The sequence below is a fragment of the Eulemur rufifrons genome, chromosome 6 (genome assembly GCF_041146395.1).
Source record: "Eulemur rufifrons isolate Redbay chromosome 6, OSU_ERuf_1, whole genome shotgun sequence".
Lineage (NCBI taxonomy): Eukaryota > Metazoa > Chordata > Mammalia > Primates > Lemuridae > Eulemur > Eulemur rufifrons.
The window spans coordinates 14,362,870-14,381,426 of record NC_090988.1 but is presented as its reverse complement, the minus strand read 5'-3'; the positions used below and the strand labels follow the sequence as shown (position 1 = coordinate 14,381,426).

The 18,557-nt window shown below is 48.2% G+C and overlaps 1 protein-coding gene across 1 annotated transcript in view; it reads left to right on the top strand.

The window, feature by feature from the left end:
- SORL1 (sortilin related receptor 1) overlaps positions 1 to 18,557 on the top strand; it is a 167,204-nt gene that overhangs the window by 9,460 nt on the left and 139,187 nt on the right. The window contains exons 2-3 of the mRNA XM_069470765.1: positions 6,373 to 6,489; positions 12,823 to 12,948. Of these exons, the coding sequence (XP_069326866.1) occupies positions 6,373 to 6,489; positions 12,823 to 12,948 (243 nt within the window). The remainder of the gene's footprint in view (positions 1 to 6,372; positions 6,490 to 12,822; positions 12,949 to 18,557) is intronic.

The following is an 18,557-nucleotide window of genomic DNA, read 5'->3' as shown; positions in this document are numbered from 1 at the left end:
GCAAACAGGTCAGGTCTGCAGTGAAGCCTCCCTCCCCCACCTGAGGTTAGGTCCTCTGTTTAACCACAGTAATCCAATAGTCATTCCTGGAATTAGTTGTTTAATGCTTGTTTCCCCCAGCATATTAACAGTCTTGAAGCAGGGCCTGAAAGTCTGCTGTTTTTCCAACACCTAGAGTGGCATCCGATATGTAGTCAGTACGAGTCCTGGCTCGGGGTGCCTGGCAACCATGAGCACTGTTGAGGGGTGCTTGCTGTGCTTGCCCTGACCGTGTGCCTTGTGCTGGGACCCCAGGCAGTATGGAACTCCACTTGCGAATCTTTCTCTGAGCTTACCCTTGTTGGCAAAATGTAGCAATTGGTTTAGATGTTCTCTGAGGTTCCTTTGGTATTTTCCTCTTTTTCTTACTTTCCAACTGATAAATTAAGGGGTGGTATTAATGCTCATGACAAGGAGATTTTTCACAGGTTCCTTTTAATAGGGAGCCCCACCCGGAACCGCAAAGCATGTTTGCTAAATAACAAAGTGGCACGTGGAGGTAGACAGTGGAGAGATTCTACCTGCCAAGAATCAATCTGAAATTCTGAAATGAAAATAAGTCTCTCTGAACTGATACTGTAAGTCAGCGAGTATATGGTTACCATCCTTTTGGGAAAGAGAAGGTCCTTCTCTCTTTCTCCCTCTTTCTCTGTCTCTCGTGGTTTTTATCTATGGAGAGCGCGTGGCTCCAGTGAATGAAATTGTAGTAAATGCTAAGTTCTAGGCCAAGGTCATTCTCTCTTTGTTTCCTGATCTGTAAAATGGGCAGCCCGAATTTATCAGCAAAGTAGTTAATGAGTTCTGTGGGGAAAGCATCTTGAGCAAACACAGAAGTCAAGCGAGCGGGCTGAGATTCTGTGAACAGGGACTGTCTTCAGGGAGCACTCATAAACTAGATCTCAGTTCTCCTTCTGAGGGGGAGTGTCCAAGGAGGATAATAAGCTTACTAAATATAGTGGGAACAGAGTCTTGAAAGGGGACACTGAGAGGCCATTTGCATACCTAGCATTTAGGCCATGCAAAGGGATGGTTTGGGAAAACCTTGTTATTCTTGGACCTCGGGAATCTGTCTTTGGTTTCCTCAGGCCCGTCGTATCTAGTTCAGGGGATTGAGCGGCTGTCTCTGTCCTCGCAGTTGAAGGACAAGGATATTTGTTTTATGCCTCATTGTAGAATTTTAAAAATGCTTCTTTGTATTTCGCCGCTAGTGAAGCAGAGAAATGAATCAGACTGCCTCATTTGCTCTCCTCGTGCTGTGTTCTGGGAGGAAGCTGTGTGGGAGTGGTGAGGGCTGCAAGCTGTGGGTGTGTAGGACGTCCTGATCTTTGGGTTTGACCATTCTGAAAGAGGTAATGGCGGAGGGAATGAATGGAGAGGGTTACGTATGACGCATTTCACGAAGGACCCCCCATCCTCCTGAGTAAGCCTCAGCAACTATACAGATTTTGGTGGCTTTATTGGAAACTTCTCATTGTCGGTTTAGACTTACAACCTTCATTTCCCCAGAAGTGCTCTCTCTATGCACTCGAACAGGTAAGAAATGGTTAAAGAGCCTACAGGGTGCTTGACACCTAGTAGGCCTCAGTGCTTTCATTGGTAAGTGGACGCCTGAGTAATCAGTGTCTTCATGCAAGCAATCTATTTCCTCCTTTCTAGCAACCCAGAGCTTGAGAACTGGGTGGCAGCAGACTGTTCCCTTCACTCTGAATCATCCGCGGCAAATCATGCCACCTCTCTGGATTGCCAGGGCATGCAGGGGGCCTGAGAGACAACACGTGTGGGTGATTTGGACCTGTTTGATAAAGCCGGCAAGGCGTGTCGAGGTGTGGGTGGCTGTTGTGAGCTGGCAGGGGACGCTAGCCTCGTGCCTGCAGCCGTTTCTGCAGCCGGGGACACGGAGGCTTGCGAGGGTGCTGGGGCTCTGCAGATGCTGCTGACAGTGCTTGGAAGGATTGGTTTGGCCAGAGACCCAGTCCCCAGCCTGCTCCTCTGTGACTCATTCTAGCTGCGTATTTTGGTAGCATGAGGGCTCGATAGGAGATGAAAGAAGCGCCTCTTAAGAGTGGGAGCTCCTAGGTTCTGGATTAGTACCTGAGAGACACAGTGCTCCTTACGGGTCATAGAGGCCTTTTATTTTCAAAAAAATATTGAGGTGTAATTCACATGACAAAATTAGCCATTTTAAAATGAACAATTCAGTGGGATTTAGTACATGCACAATGTTGTGTGACCACTAGCTCTGTCTAGTTCGAAAACATTTCCGTCACTCCAAGATAAAGTTCCCTGCGCGTTAAGCAGTCAGTCCCTCCTCTTCTCTCCCCTCAGTCCCTGGCAACCATTAATCTGCTTTCTGTCTCTATGGATTTACTGTTTTCTGGATATTTCATATGAATGGAATCATGCAATATGTGACCTTTTGTGTTTGGCTTCTTTCACTTAGCATATTGTTTTCGAGGTTCATCCACATTGTAGCACATATCAGTATGTCCTCTAGTCTTAACAATCATCCCCAATCCCCAAAGAGAAACCTCCCCCTAAAAAGAGTCTTCCTAGCCACTGTCATTTAGTCTCACCTCCTGCCAAGAAGCAGGTGAATTGACTAGATTCATTGTTCCCCGAATAAGCTGCATGAGAAACACCTGGGGTGTGTCTTAAAAATACTGATTCCTGCACTCCAGACAGAGGGCTTCTGAACTAGCAGGTGTGGAGTGTCAGCCAGGCATGGGGACCCCCAGGACCAGGGCATGTCTGGGGGTTATCTTGAGTCTGAACGATCTGCCTGTGAGCCTAGCAGCCGCTGTGTGCTGTTTATGATGCAGTTTCTGTGTTCCGAGGTTTCTGTGGCTCGGGATTTTTCTGTTTGCCTTCTTGGGGGAGGCACTCACCCCCTCCTTGCTGCCTTAACAGCTCCAATAATTGTGTTTCATTTATCAAGCTCCAGCTATGCCCTGTGAGCTGGAGATGGGAGAGGGAAGGTTGTTCACGCCCTGGGGTTGTGGTTATAAATGACTGCACGTCAAGGTTATGTTCCTGGGAAAGCGGCCCTCCCATCCCCTCCCAGGCCAGCGTCTTCTCAGTCTGTGTGTGGGGCGGTGTAGGCAAGGCTGATAACAGTGATCTCGAAGCCTGCAGCTGCCCCAGCGGGCTGGGGATGGGGAAGGCAGGAGGAGGCTGAGGGAAATCCCTGGGGATGGAAAAGGAGCCAAACAAACCGGAAGCCACTGATTAACTAGGGGATCTAGCCGCAAGGACCTACAGGTTCTTGATTGCTGGGGGCTGCCCTGGGCTGCTGGTGTCTTGGCCACATTCCCTGGAGAGCTAGCAGGAGAAGGCTGCCCTGACTCCTTCCTCTCCTTCCCTTGGGGCTGGGGGTGGAGGCAGAGTGGAGTTGGGGAGGAATAGGATGCCTGCCTGTCCTGCTGTTAATAAAGCTACGTCCTGCCAGCCTGCCTGCTGGCTCTCCTGTCTCCTGGGTGCATCATTTCTGTGACTGATTTGGCCTTTTGCTTTGGGGGGATGGGTACCTGGGCTGCCTTGGGGATCAGCCATGACTCACCAGGGAGTTATTCTCATGACCAGGATGTGCCTGACATCTCGCCAAGCAAAGGAGCCGAACTGTTGGTGTGAGTGCCTGGTGGCCCTGGTACAAGCCCTTTCGAGCCAGGGATGTTTTTCCCCTCTACCGGGCTGCCCTTTTACAGTCTGCTCTTAGGAATAAAAGGGACATCTAATAAAAAAAGGCTTTAAAAAATAAACAAACAAAATCCCAGGTGTTTCGCCAAGCTTGCCTTCTAGAGGTTTTTCTGTAAAAAAAAACTCTTGGATGTTTTGAGGCTTGTACTTTGTGTTCTTCTCACCCCTCACCTGTCTAGGGATTGGGGAGAGGGTCTCGCAGATCTCGCGTTTTCTGAGTAGACAGTCTCCAGCAAGTTGTTTTCAGAGCTCTTTTCCACTCTGATTGATCACTGAAAGCTTGTTAACCTACTTAAAGCATTATCTGATTGTGACCTGCCAGAAGGAACGTTTTGATTTCATCTTTGAGGATGCCCAAGTTGAATGTTGGAGAACTTTCTCCTCCCAGACCCCAGGTGAACGAACAGTGGGTGGTTTTTCTAGGTTTCTAATCCTTTACTGTATTAACATTTGCATGGTTCTCTATCTCCCTCTGGTTCCCAGGGTGAGAATGTTTTGGGAGGGGAGAGCACCGTTAGCTGGAATTCCCAGAGCACCTGTGCTGATGGGCTTCTGATCTACAGATGCTTCCAGGTTCTTCCCAGAGGCTTGGGCTGGGAGGAGAGAGGAGGGAAAGGGAATGCTTCAGTGACCAGTAGAGATTCCATTAGCTGCTTTCTCTTTGTAGCATCTTAGGTTAAATAATTTATTTACTTCTATTTTTTATTTGCACTTCTCTCTTGGTGCCTGCCTGGACTCACCTATCTGAGAATGAGAAGGCACATTTTGGAATGACATATTTTCCTAAGGCTCTTTAATGTAAAAAGGTCTCATTTCAAATGTTTTTCAAAAGAGTTTGGATACTGCGTCAAATTAGGTGCAGGTGCTTAAAACCCCAAGCCAAGTCGTTAAGGATTAGTTCCTTTGTCTTTCTGTCTGCCAAGTGTGTGGCACTGGTGTTTCTCTTCTCCCTTGTGACATCTGAGAGCACCTTGGGGAGTGGGTGGGGAGAGTTGGGCGTGCCTGAGGCGAGGTGGGGGAGCGAGAGGGGAGCTGTGGGTTTCCTGCTGCAGAGCCCTGATGAGAGACAGCTGGAGGGCAGGCCGTCGGAGGCTTGGATTGTCATCAGCCCGAGTCGATGTTGGGTGGGCTGGGGTGGACTGCGCAGGTTGGAGTCCCAAAGCTCAGTTCCCTTCTGCGTGTGCCTGAGACGGCTGAGGTTGAGGGGCTGGTGGAACGGGCTTCCCTCAGACAGTGCTCAGCAGGAGGGATGGCACATTCTCCTGATTTGGGGGCTCTGTCCTGCTTCTGAAGGTTGCACCAGCCCTCAGAGTTTTTGTTACTGTTGTCATCACTTCGCTTTGCACACAGAGTGGGGGAGATGTAAGGCTCAGATGTTCTGAAATGCCAGTCCATGAACTGGGGTCTGTGGGGGAGCGGTGAAATAAGAAAACAGGAATGTAGTTTTCCATAAACCAGAAGAACCGTTCTTTATTCTGAGATCATGTTCTCCCTCAGTTTTAGCTGTTAAAATGTCTTTTAAAAGTGACGGTGACTCTAGATGGTGGTCACATCACTTAGTTGGTCCAGCTGTATAACAGACGGATCCCAAAAGTGCAGTGGTGCAAAGATATCACCGGATCATAAGTTTAAGATGAGAGTTCCTGATTAGTGCAGGGCTTTTTCCCCAGGGATGCAGGCTCCTACTGTCTTGCAGCTGTGTCCTCCTCTGGGACTTTGGAGTCCTCTCTGGATGTGACCTGCATATGGGAAGGAAAACAGGGCAGCGTGGGGGCCAGGGCTGGTGGTGGCTTTGATGACCTTCTCTCCACTGGCTGGAACTCAGTCCCAGGGCCACACCTCCCCGCTCACAGCCAGGGCAGGAGTCTGTGGTGTCCCTAGGAGGCAGAGGGAACAGATCTGGAGAAAAGCTAGTCGGGCTCTGACACAGTGCCTGTTTTTGTTAATGTCCTTCCCTGGCAAAATAGAAGTTGCCAAGGAATCCTCTCTTGGCTTTCCTCATTTATTTTTATTTTGCTGGTTTACAAAACCTAAAAGTCTGAGAACTACTGTTAGTAATAATCTGATCATTTCTGTTGAGTTCTGGAGAATAATTTTGTATTTGGGGCACTTCAAAAAATTTTTGAAAAAAGTCACAATGATACCTTCTTTTCTCAGACCTCATTACAGGCTAAAAGTAAATAATGGTACCTCCAGGCCAGAGAAAATACCAGTTTGAGCAGAAGTTTGACTGGCCTGTTAATTTTTTTTTCAGTGAGGGTTGTGTTTCAATATTTTGGTTTATAATCTTACCAGTGCACGTCACACATATGGAGTAGGGATCAGAGCAACCAGAGATTGATATCACAAAGGATGAAAATAAGCAAAGGAATTGGTAAAAGTATCATGCCAGTGAGAGCCCGAGAAGATTGTTGCAATCCAGTGACATCCGAAATAGTAGGGGACTCAGGTTTCTTCTTGGGGAAGTTGAGTCTGATGGAATATGCATAGGGGATGTGGGTATAGACCACCCTGGCCCCAAAGCTTTAGGTGTGAGAATCTGAGTCCCTTCTGATTGACAGAGGAGGAAGGAGGCTTGACTTAGAATGTTTGTGGCTGTCCCTTGTCGTGGGTCCTCATTCCTGTGTTGATCTCTTTCAGGTCAGTCTGAACGATTCCCACAATCAGATGGTGGTGCACTGGGCCGGAGAGAAAAGCAACGTGATCGTGGCCTTAGCCCGAGACAGCCTGGCGCTGGCGAGGCCCAAGAGCAGTGACGTAAGTGTTCGTGTGGGCTCTGGGCACGCCTTGGTGCCGTCAACATGCCCTTTTCTGCTGTGCTGGGATTATCATGCCAGAGAAAATAGTGGGTAATTGGAGAATGAATGGGATGAATTATACGACAGGGAAGAAAACCTAGAAGATCACATACCCCTTGTTTGCTGAACACAGGGTGGTGTAGTCGTGTTGCAGGCAGGTCCAGGCAAGGTGTGATTACCTTTGTGCAGTGATGGGGCAGATTGTTGTACCTGCTCAAGAAAATGCCAGAAGTGCGTTCCTGGGCAGAGCTGCCTGCTTGCCGAGGAGCCAGCTGGAATCGAATTGGTCTTTCCCATGTGCTGATTTCTCCTAGCCTGTTCCAGCTGGGTGAGCTGTTGAAACTGATGGGCTGTTTACGATGTTTAATAGGTTAGGTGCTTTGAAGACGGGAGACCAAGTGTTACAAACTCAAAGGTCCATGAGGCCAGGCAGGTAAAGGACAGGAGTGAAGCTAACTCCAAGTGTACCATCTTCTACCTCTGCAAAGAGAAGTGGTCTCTCCCGTTTTTCTTGACATCTGTGGCCCTCTTGGACTATATGTCATTTCCCCACTTTTGATAGAGATGCATGTTCAAGAAACATTCATCTGTATCTTAATTTGAACATGGTGACTGATACTTGGTCTCATGTTGGTTGGAGAGGAGTGAGGAAGGGGAGGGGACTTTGGTGAATTGGGGAAGAAATACTTCTACAGGGGCTGTTGCTAATCAGTTCTAGGCTCTTGTTGCCATGCAGGATCCAGGGTCCAGCGTTGCCAGATCTTCTGATTTTTCAAGAGAAGCCCAGAGGTCGGGATTTTTATGTGAAAACTGCTGAGTCTTACAAGTTGGCAGCCAGTGTGTAGTTTTTACAGACACCAAGTGGGCCAAGTAAAACATTTGCAAGGCGGTGCTGGCCCTCGGGTCCCAAATCTGCAGCCTGTGCTCCTCCAGAGCCCCCCCTTGTGGGACAGCCCCTGCCGTGGATCGGGGCCTGACACCATGACAGGGTGAGGCTGTGGATGGAACAACACGCTCTAGAGCATCGGTCACCCTGTGTTCTGGCCAGAGGACACCTCCTGAGGACTTGGCCAGCACTTTCACATCAGCCTTAGGGATGCACTTGGAGTTCTTGAGCGCAGATTTGGTCTCCCTGAGGTCCCTCTCTGTGTATCCACTCTGTGGTTGGGTGTGTTCTCAGGTAGGTGATTGGAGGGAGCCCTGGGGGCTGTTTTCCAGTGAGCTGAATTGAGGCAGCCACAGACAGGGAGGGTAGAAGAAGGGCTGGCTACAGTGATGCACAGGCCTTGCCCAGGGTGGGCTCTGAGCCGTGGCCTATGGGAAACCACTGCTGCTGACGGCCAGTCTGAGTGTAGTGCTCTGGAACAGGGCTAGACTTGTTTGGGCCAATGACTTTGGCCCATTTATAAATGCGGTTAGGTTTTGCAGGCTTTAGCTGTGGCCACAGACAGCCACGTACAAATGCCTGTTGGCTCTGCGAGACACTCCGTATGCACCTGTGTGTGGGCTCAGACAGGTCACTGCGCACAGGTATCTCTGTTGGGCACAGGAGACAACTCGATGCTGTACTGTGTTGAGAAATCCTCCTTAGAGTTTTTATCCATTTAAAAAATTCTTTGCCCAGATATTTTTTGTGAGGCAGGTGAAAGACCTTCGCCATTGTTTTATAGTTTTGCCGGACAAACAGGAGCCTAGAAGTGTAAAGGGACTTGCATGAGGTCACTCAGCATGTCGGTGGGAGAGTCGGGGCTAATGAGAACTAAGACCCAGTCATTTGCTTGGTGTGTGAGGATGTGGTGTGACCAGGATGACCAACTGGTCTGGGTTTTCGTGCTGAAAGCTCTAAATCCTGGGACCCCCCCCCCACCCCCTTTAGTCCTGGGTAAACCAGGACGGTCGGTCACCCTGAGTATTCCCAGTCTGTCCACACCGAGCTCCGCTCTGTCTGCATATTTAGGTGTGTCTTATTAAGAGCCCATTGAACTTTTGAAGTGACGAAGTATTCTGGAATGAAATAGTAGATAAGATTAAATGGAATGGAAAAACTTAATGCCCAGAGTGAATAAACTGGGCTGGCAGAAATGTCCTCCATCTGTATACAAACTGCATTAAAGGATGGGCAGATGAAACTGAGATGTTCCGATGTGAAAAATTAATGCAAAAATAAATTATGACTCAGAGGCAGGAGTTGGTGGTGCTGGAGTAACAACAGTCCACATTTTCTCTAAAGAGGACCGAGAGCATAGACTGCTAAGGCCCTGTCAGCAGTCCAGAAGGGAAAGAACCTAAATAAATAAGGAGCTCTGTGAGTGTCGGAGAACGGACAAGGTCATGCATACTCAGTGTACAAAAAGGGGTGGATCTGGAAGCTGGAATCCAGAAAGGTTCACTTTTAAATAGGAAAAAGGAAAAAGAATTGTCATCACCCGATGAACTTGTAGGCAGTGTGATGCCATGAAGAGACCGGCTCTTGCAGGGCTGGTATTTTTCTGTGATAAGTCCCTGAAAGGAAACAATAGATGTTGTTTAGCTCGGCCCCTCCTAACTCTTTGTTTCTGCTCTCTCGTGATATATTTTACAAAGTGCTTGGGTTTATAAAGAACTCAGGTACAACGTAACTGGCCTGAAGAGCTATCCAGACATAGTGTCCACCAGAAGGTTGGAATCAACCAGTGACGATATCATGAGTGACAGGACTCCCTGCCTGTGTCCCCACAGTGGTGTGACGTTATTGGTGCCCCTGGGGCTCGACCAGGGAACAGGGTCAGTATTTGCTAACCCGTGGAAGGCTGGTCTCTGGCTGAGCACAGGCTCTGAAATCAGAATGCCTGGGTTAGAATCCTGGCCCTGCCCTTCATTCATTAGCAATCTGACCTTGGGCCAAGTTATTTACTTTTTCTTGGTTTTCTCATCTATCGGTTGAGATTGTACTTGTAAAGTCGTGCTACTCAAAGTTTGGTCTGTGGATGAGCCCCGGGGATATTTTCTGGGAGCTGGTTAGAAATACATACTCTGAGGTCCTGCCCCAGACTTCTTCAATTGGAACCCGCATTTGGCCAGTGTCTTGCTGGGGGATCTGTCGGCGTATCGAAGTTTGAGAAGCACTGCTGTAAAGTACTCGGGACAGTGCCAGATGTGGGGATGTTTTCTGTACCTTTTAGCCCTCTTCCTCCGCTTCTATTATTACATGGTTTTGAAGTACAAGGGAGAGAAAGTAAAACCATTCACTTTGAAGGAACATCTTTATAGGTAAGAAAGGATCTAACTAGCAACTTTGAGCGGTTTGGTTAACTCCTCCCCTGTTGTATTTTGTTGTTTAGGAAATAATGTCACATTGAGGTCAGAGAGGACTAATTAGTGCAGAAAGCCGTGTCTGGATGAGAAACGAACTGTAGAAGCACAAGATGAATGAGTCCAGGTGTTTCCCCAAATTCACCTGGGATTGTAGTGGACAGTGTGTCCGCAGCGTAGTGCTGCCTTAAGGAAAAGACAGCCTGAACCCGAATGCACACATGGGGGTGCCTTGTGGAGACCACAAAGCCATCGGCCTGCTTGATGTTAACTGCACGCCGGCAGAGGCCTTTTCTGGGCCGTTCAGTGTGGAGGAAAGCGGATAACCGTACGCCAACCCTGAGCATGGTCTTTGCCCTGTGGAGCTTAGAGTCTGCGTTAATCAAATAGAAAGGAAAATTATGGGGATACGATAAAAATATTGCGCTGGAGTGTTTCAACCTGGAGAAAGGAAGGAAGGTTGACGAGCAGTTTCTGATGGCCTTCAGGCATAGGATGGGCCCTTGCATACTTACTTTTAACTTCTATTAAGTATAACACCCAAAGCGATGGGTTTTGTTTGCAGGTGAGAATTAAGGAGGAGATTTTTGGTAGTGAAGGTGGTTTTACCTCCAAGTGCCCAATGTCAGAGTTGTGGCTGAGAATCTGGGAAAGGCTCTACTCTGGTGAAGTCAGTCTTTTCTCCCTGCTAGCCGGCATCCCTTCTAGTGCTTGGCCTGTGGATTTGGTGGACGGCCTTTCTTTTAACAAAGAAATGTAAATATGGAGAAGAGAACATTCTCCTAGAAGGTAACTTGGGGGAGTAGAAAGACAACTGAATTTGGAATTGGAAGAAACTGTCATAGTTTTGTCACTTACTAGTTTAATAGGATGACCTGGGGCTAGTCATTTACTTCTCTAAATCTTAGTCTTTTACTTCATAAATGGAAATAATTATTCTCTTAGTCACTCGCTGATTCATTCAATTCACTCCTTTTAATTAATTAATTTAACACAAGCATTTATTCTTTGGTTTATAATGATACGCATTCCTGAAATCCTTGTTGAATACCTGCCATGTGCCAGGTACACTGAGGGAGGCAAAGGTGAGACTAACTCAGAGGGTTTCTAAAGATGAAGAGAGGCGATGCACACAGAGGAGTGTCACATACTGAAAAATGTGACCCTCATGTAAACCATCACTTTGTGTCCCTGGAGAAGTAGATCATAGTGGCTTATCAAATTATGGGATGTTGGAGCTGCAAAGGGCCTTAGCGCCCTTTTTGGGAAGCCATTAATTTGCTACGTGTGACTTCTGAACCTAACCAAGACGCTGGTGTCCATTCTTGGCCGGCAGAATGGAAGCGAGAAGGTTATGCTTCGTCTTTTTGCCCACTCAGATTGTTCACTCTGCCCACAGAGTGAACCCTCGACCTGCAGAAATTCTGCAGCTGCTTTTGTGACAGCCCCGTACTGTGCATTTGGTAGTTAGGAACACACGTTGTGTGCGCTAATAGTTTCTTCTACTGCGACCCAGATAAAGGGAGAGGCTCTGCCTTACCGTCTTCTAACCTTGACATCTGGTAAGTATTAAGGACCCGTGTGCTCTGGGTTCCCTTTGTCCATGCTCGTGTTTATACGGGGCATTGTTTGCAAACATTTACATGTGACATGCCCATTGTGTCTAAAGTCCATGTCTTTCATTTGTTAGTCTGTGTACGTCTGATGCCTAGCGCAGTGCCTGGCTCGTGTAAAATCCTCAAAGCATGTCTGCTGTTGACTCAGGAGGGCGAGGATGATAACACACTTCCTGGGGTTAGTCTAGTAGTTTCTGTTCTTCTTGAGATTCACCTGCCATTTTTCTTTAATGCTTACCCCAATTCCCTTTCACATAAGTCCCTTAAAAACGTAAGTTGTTATGTTCATCCATCAGGCTTGTTTTTAACTCACTGATTAATTATATTTCATATCTCACAGGTAGTAACATCTACGTACAAAATATCCGACAACTTTCATTCTGGCATTTGTTGCCTGTGATAATGGCTTTGAGCTTGCTCGCTTTGGAGGCAGGCAGCCTGGGTCAGAATCCCACTCTGCTACTTACTTTCTTGGTTACCCAGGCAGGTGACTCATCTCCTAAGCCGCTGTTGTCTTGTCTGTAAAACGATTTTAATAATTGCCCTTGCCACGGAGGGCTGTTGTGGAAGTTAGCTGAGCTCATGCATCTGAAGAGGATAGTGCCATCTCTGCACAGAGTGAGCACTCAGTGAATGCCAGATATCCGTACATTTTGTCACTGGTTACTGCATAGCCAGAGATCAGGACAGCGTAGTAGAGAAGCAGATACTCTTGGCAAATGCGTGGATGCTGCCGCTGTTAGTGGCTCCCGTACCACAGAGTCATACAACACCGGTGCTGGAGAAGGGATTCTGGTACCAGTATTTTACCCTCTGCATACTCAGTCACTTAGCTCTCTTCCTTTTCCATCTCTTGGGCTACTGGGTGAAGACCCAAGAGGTTTTTCCTTTTTCCAGTATGGAATGCTGTGAGAACAGAACCTCCTAGCAGAGGGAGGAAGAATTAGATTACATTTTGGGGACAGTTCGGCAGATGGCAAAGGAAATTCTCAACCCCTTTCCCCTTGGACAGCCACATTCTCTCTGCCTCTGAATGTAATTTGTTAAACACTTAGCTGCGGTGATGAGGTTATTATTGTTTCTGTCATTTGTCTCCTGCTCCAGGGACCTGGCTTGGCCTCAGAAAAGAGGCCAGTGTATTCCAGCGGCAGTGACTGCAGCGCACCCATGCTTTCTGCCCCACACAGCTGGGGACAGGCAGAGGTGCCCTGCTTCTCCTTTGTAGGTTATCTGGTAACATGTGTGGTTTTATGATATCGGGAACCTAATGGAAACCCTGTTCAGGACCCAGGGTGGGGTGTTTGAAAGTAGAGGCAGGGTAAGAGGTTTTCCTGCCTAATTTCTCACCAGCTCTTTTCTTTTTCCTCTCCTCTTCTGCATTCCAGGTGTATGTGTCTTACGACTATGGAAAATCATTCAAGAAGATTTCAGAGAAACTAAACTTTGGCGTGGGAAACAACAGTGAAGCCGTGATTGCCCAGTTCTACCACAGTCCTGCAGACAACAAGCGGGTGAGGAGGCAGCTGGGCCCCGTGCTGACCTCATGGGGTTGTGTTCTGGGGAGATAGCTGCACTAAGGGGGTTACTGGGAGATGGCGCTCCTTGTGATCTTTGCAGCGGGACGGGTGGCCAGCGACTGTTTTTCTGTTTCCTGGCGGTTTGTGAGGGAATATGTTCTCAGGGTGGGTCTGTGCATAATCAGGCAGGCCAAGTACTGGTCAGGCAGGATTTCTAGACAAACAATGGCAGGTTAAACCACAGAAAATCAGCCAACTAATAAATCGCCTGACTCACAGGTGGAAAAAATATTTTCCAGGTACACTGGGATTAACACTGCAGTCTGTTCCATGTCTTCTGAGACATCATCAGTGTGCATGTGTAAGGGTGTGTTCATGTGTGTGCACACATATGTTGGTGGCCCCCCTCTCCACCTACAAAAAGAAAACCAAGGCCATCACCCTGTCTCCTGCTTTGTTTTCCCAGCTGGCTGGCATGGGGGGCTTTGGTTCTCCCCTTAGGCAGTTTGATTTGGAGGAAGCACTGACCCTGGGCCCCCAGGGAGGTGGGGGGGGGGAGGAGGGCAGGAATGGAGCAGCCTGCTGCTAGGCTTTCCTGCTGATTAGGGAGAGTTGTAATTGATTGCTTTTTCCCGACTCCTGTGTTACCTAGCTCATTTCCAGGCCAGATGGCTTCTTCTAGGTAAATACCCTTCGTAGAAAAACTAAGAAAAACTTGCTAGTTGCAAAAGCTTTCTGAGGGTAAGAGTCGCTGCTGCTTTCTATGCATCCAGAAAGGAACAAGCCAGCAAGATCTGTCTACATTGTCGTCCTGCCTGGTGGTCCCCGCCCCGCCCCCGCTGTGCTGGCTTCTCAGGCTGCCCAGGTCTCTTAGCAGGGGCTGCATTCAAAATGCTTAGCCTCTGATGTGGCTTGGGCACTGACCACTCAGAGCAGATCCTGTCTGGAGGGGGCTGGGTCCTAGAGGACCCCTGCTGGGCCAGGCATTAACCATTTAGCTGCAGAGTTGGGGGCAGAACCTGGGGCAGGGTCCAGGCTGCTTGGGCTTTAGGAGGAGCCATTCACACGTTTCAGGGCAGTGGCTGTTTCCCAGCTGGTACAGGGCAGTTTTTAACAACCGCAATAGTCATTACTGGTACATACTGGTTAAATATCAGCCCTGCCTAATGATCTCAGAGCGGAGTGGCAGTTAGGGGCAAACTTCCCTCTCTTACCTAACTCCAGGGTGACAGAGCAGGTTTTCTCCTTGAGATGAAAAGCAAGGAGAAGGGAATTGGCTATGTAGACAGGCAGCTGGCCCTGTGTCCCTCCCCTCCACCGCGAGGGCACCGTGGATAGTCAGGTCCTGGACTCCAGGGGTGGGTGGGCCTTGCTGCGAGGAGCCCTGCCCCGGGCCCAGCTTGCTGGCTGTGCTGCCTTTCCTGTGGATAGATCTGTATGCCCCCTGCCTCTCGAGAAGCAAATAACACTTGCTCATTTATCCTATGCCTAAAAAGTGCAAAGAGAGTGGATATTAAGTATTCTTACCACAAAAATAACTAGGTGAGGTCATGCATTTGTTCATTAGCTAGATTTAACCATTACACAGTGTGTATGAGCGTCAAAGCACTATGCTGTACATGATCCATAGATATGATGTTAATTTAAAAAACAAATTTGAAAAAACATCGATCAACACTTGGATTACTCATTTTATCAGGTTGTACTTACCTGATAAAGTTGTCATTGTTACCAGTTATTGTTGTTATTATATTTACATATTATCTCAGAGCTGACTCTTGCTGAAGTCGTGGCCTTGAAACTGCCCTGTTGTCCCGCTGGAATCTTGTTTCAGCTCCATCTGTCTCCTCCCCACCTCCCGTAGCACACAGATGTCTGCAGACAGGTTCTGTCTTTCTTCCTGCTCATCGTGCGGCTTGTGGCCAGCAGCTGCTAAGACCACAAGTGTGAAGAGTCAGAAGACAGGAAGGATGATGTTTTGGACATGCAGGTGGAGGATCAGGGGCTTTGGGGGCATCGGGTCTGGAGAAGGAGCAGAGCAGGGGCTGTGGCATTGAGGCAGGGGAGGGAGCAACCCGGGACAATTGCAGCAAAGGAGTTCGGGTGCTACAGGGTGAGATGGGGCCACGTATGTGCAGCCCACGTACTGTCTGTCTTCAAGAGTGGTGCACCTTAGATCTGTCCTGGGTGAGTCGGGTAGGCTTTGGAGCCGGCGGGGATGGTGATTCACAAGAACAAAGACGCTGCCCTCTTAGAGAACTGAATGGCAGCTGGACCTCAGGCCTGGACCAGGCTGCGTGGGTTAGGGAGGCAGTGGCCTCTGTAGAGTTTCTAATTCCCCAGAGAAGGCTGCTACTCTCCCGAGACTTCTCAGGAAGGAAATGATGACTGTTATTGTGCTGATTGCTTCTGTTACTTTTGCCTTTGTCCCCTGGAAGGCAAATTGCCCCACCAGACCTACCACTTCCTGAGAAAAATCACACTGGGCTGGGTGCCTTGTTGTCAACAGCTGGGTGCTCGGTCCAGGCAAATCACCTGGGTGAAATGTTCCGTAGGCTGTCAAGGAGCATTTGAAATGGCTGAAGTGAATGTTAACAGCTACCTTGAATGATTCAGACGTCAGGAAAGGGCATCAGGGACCTCGAGGGGCTGTGTGCCTGGGGAAGGGGAGAGGAGGTGCTAGCTGGGTGACCAGCTCCATTCTGGAGGCTCTGCCTGGTGACGGAGCTGTAGTGGTCCTGGGGCCATATGAGTTTTGGGTCTATTTTCACATTAGCCGGCAGTCCCACTTCCCACCTGGTCCCTCGTGTGCTGCTCCCTGAACCAGTGTGCAGCTCCAGCCGCCTGGCAGTTCCACTGTCCTTTTTGGGCCCCTGAGATTGGTCAGGCAGTGTCTAAATATGTCTGGGGCTCTTTTAAAAAGGCCACTGAAGTGCAGTTAGGCTTCACAACCTCAACCCCAGCAGAAGCGAGAGCCGATCCTGTCTTTTTCCAGGCAGAGATTGTTCCCAGGTAAAATTGTAAAACAATTCTCTTTCCTTTTGTTTTCACCTTCTAGGGGGAAGTTCTTGCCTGGTCTTCTCTACCCTTCTCCTCTCATTATACTCTTGGTTTCTCCACGCAAAACTAGAGAACGTCACTTATGGCTAATAACCTGCAGATACATTTTGTAGCTTAGTTATCTTTCCAGAGATATTTGTATTTTCAGAGCTTTGAGGCAAAGGGTGAAGCTCCTCTGAAATGTTAAGTGATTGCAAACAGGGCTGGAGAGGTTGGGGTGCGTGAAGATGCTGCTGAGATCACACAGTTTAGGGAGCACCTGGCAGGTCAGCTGTTGGGGTTGGCCTCCAGTAAACTTGACAGCAGAGTAGGACATTATGTGCCTTTCCTAACATGCACATATGTGACACGTTACATAACAGCACGAAGCACTGTGTGCCCAAGTGAGGAACCTACAAATAATTATGGCTGGGGGAGTTCTATGAAGTTGGTTCAGGGAAGACGAGTCTTCACAGACTAGAAATGGAACTTCAGGGATGGACATGTGACCTCAATAGGAAGAACGGAGCTGATGGGAGCCCCCAAGAAGGAGAAAGGCGAGGGTAGAGACGTCTAGGTTCCAGTATGTGGTTTCCACGCAAGACAGCAGGAGATTTGCTTCTCCGGGGTGGAGAGTTTGCACTGTGCTGCTTTGCAGTGTCAGACAGACCTGAAGATGGAGGAGGTTGTCTTTTACCTTGAGGACTGCAGGGAGCCCTGGAAGAATCTTTGAGTAGGGGAGTAACTGAATAGTGTCTTGTAGGGAAATGTGTCTCCTGGCAATATTTATGATGAGTTGGAAGGAAAAGATTAGAGAAGAGTCTAGAAAGGGAACCATTGTGGCAACGTAGACATGAACTTGCTCCATCACTCAGCCAAACCTCTTATCACCCTCCAGGTGTTTCACTCAGGTCCTGTTAGACATGAGGATGAAGGAAACCATTGCCTCCTCCAGTTTCCTACCATGTCTAGTAAGGACACCCGCCACAGAGTAAAAAGGAAGGCACAGATTTTGAGACAGATTTTAAAGGAAAACATAACAGGGTAGGTGGCTGATTGAGAGTGGGGCTGAAGGGGAGATTGGAGTGAAAACCCAATCTGCTTGTGAGCAGCAGGACTGGGGAAAGGTGTAGCGGGGACGGGAGTTGAGATGTGGGGAGAGAGAATTGGGTCTTGGTGGGAAGGTTTTAAAGAATTCAATTTTGGACATAGTAAAATATCTTGGTCCATCAAAAGCAGAGCTGCTGAGGAGCTGAAGAAGGAACAGAAGTAGAATCTCGGTGAGAAGGCAGGGTGAGACTGTAGATTTGAAAGTCATGCCCCGCTTGTTCCTAGAGGCAGTCATTGTCACTTTGTGGAAGGACAAGCCAGGTTTAGCAGCAAAGAATGGATGAGTAATGACAGTATGTGAGGGTAGGGGGTGGATGAAGACAAAGGAGCCAGCAAAGGAGAATCTAGGACTGAGATGGTCAGGGCTTGGTGGAAAGCTGAGAGGGGACAGTGTCACAGAAGGCAAGGGAAGAGAGTTTCCAGGGAAAACTTGCGTGGATTAGGAGAGGGGGCACACCAGTGAGTCAGATAGTACAATGTAGGACCTACAATTTCAGTTCCAGAAATGCTGCCTTTTTGTTAGAAGAGAGATAAGGATTGATGAACTGTTAAGAGATGGGCTCTGAATCAGGCAGATATTGACGTCAATGCTGCCTAGTTCTGCGTCACCTTGGGTGGTTAACCACGCTAAACCTCAGTGTACTCGTTATGAAAAGGGGGTGTAACAGTAACATCCAAAGCATTGCGTTGTTGTGAGTAGTGCAGGAACTAAACGAGATAAGGCATGCAAAACTGTTAGCTGAGTGCCTGGCACTTAGTAAGTGCTCTTGAAAAATTTTACCTATTACCACGAACGGTAATAAGTTTTATGACTTCATCAGTTTTATCTTTGCATTCTCAAATGTGAGACTGCAGGAAGCCATGGAGTAGATTTCTGGAGAAATCTTTTGAAACTGAGAACCCTCCCTTCCCTAATAACTTAAGGTAGCTTGGGAACAGGAAGATGGGCTAAATTATTTCTAGGGAATACTTTTGTGCCAGAAATCATGATGATCCTCTTAGGATCGTAATTGTTCTTATAATATTGCATTTTTCTTTTAGTAGTGAAAACTACTTTCAAAACATTTACTCCCTTTTCCAGTTAGATTTAATTTGGCTTCTACAGAGTTTGGAGAGTTACTGTAGATGCTAAGGAGGAAACACAAGAGAAAACCCACAAACTACGTCCCTGGGAGGTTTACAGTCTGCATTTGGGGAGAAAGTGCACAAGTGAAAAGGAGTGAGAATATCTGAAAGCAGCATGGGACAGAGGGTGAAGTGTCAGTCCACGCCAAGGCTGTTACGCTGGAAGGATTCAGAGCCCAAGAGTGATCTGGATCAGGTGGGGTCAATTAGGGAAAATGTCCTTGGGCTGATTGCGTTGGATTGGTTGACTTCTAGGATTTAAGTGACTGGTTGTGGTGGAACTGGGTCCCTGTTGCTCTGGTTTCTGATTCAAAGCGTCATCCCCTGAG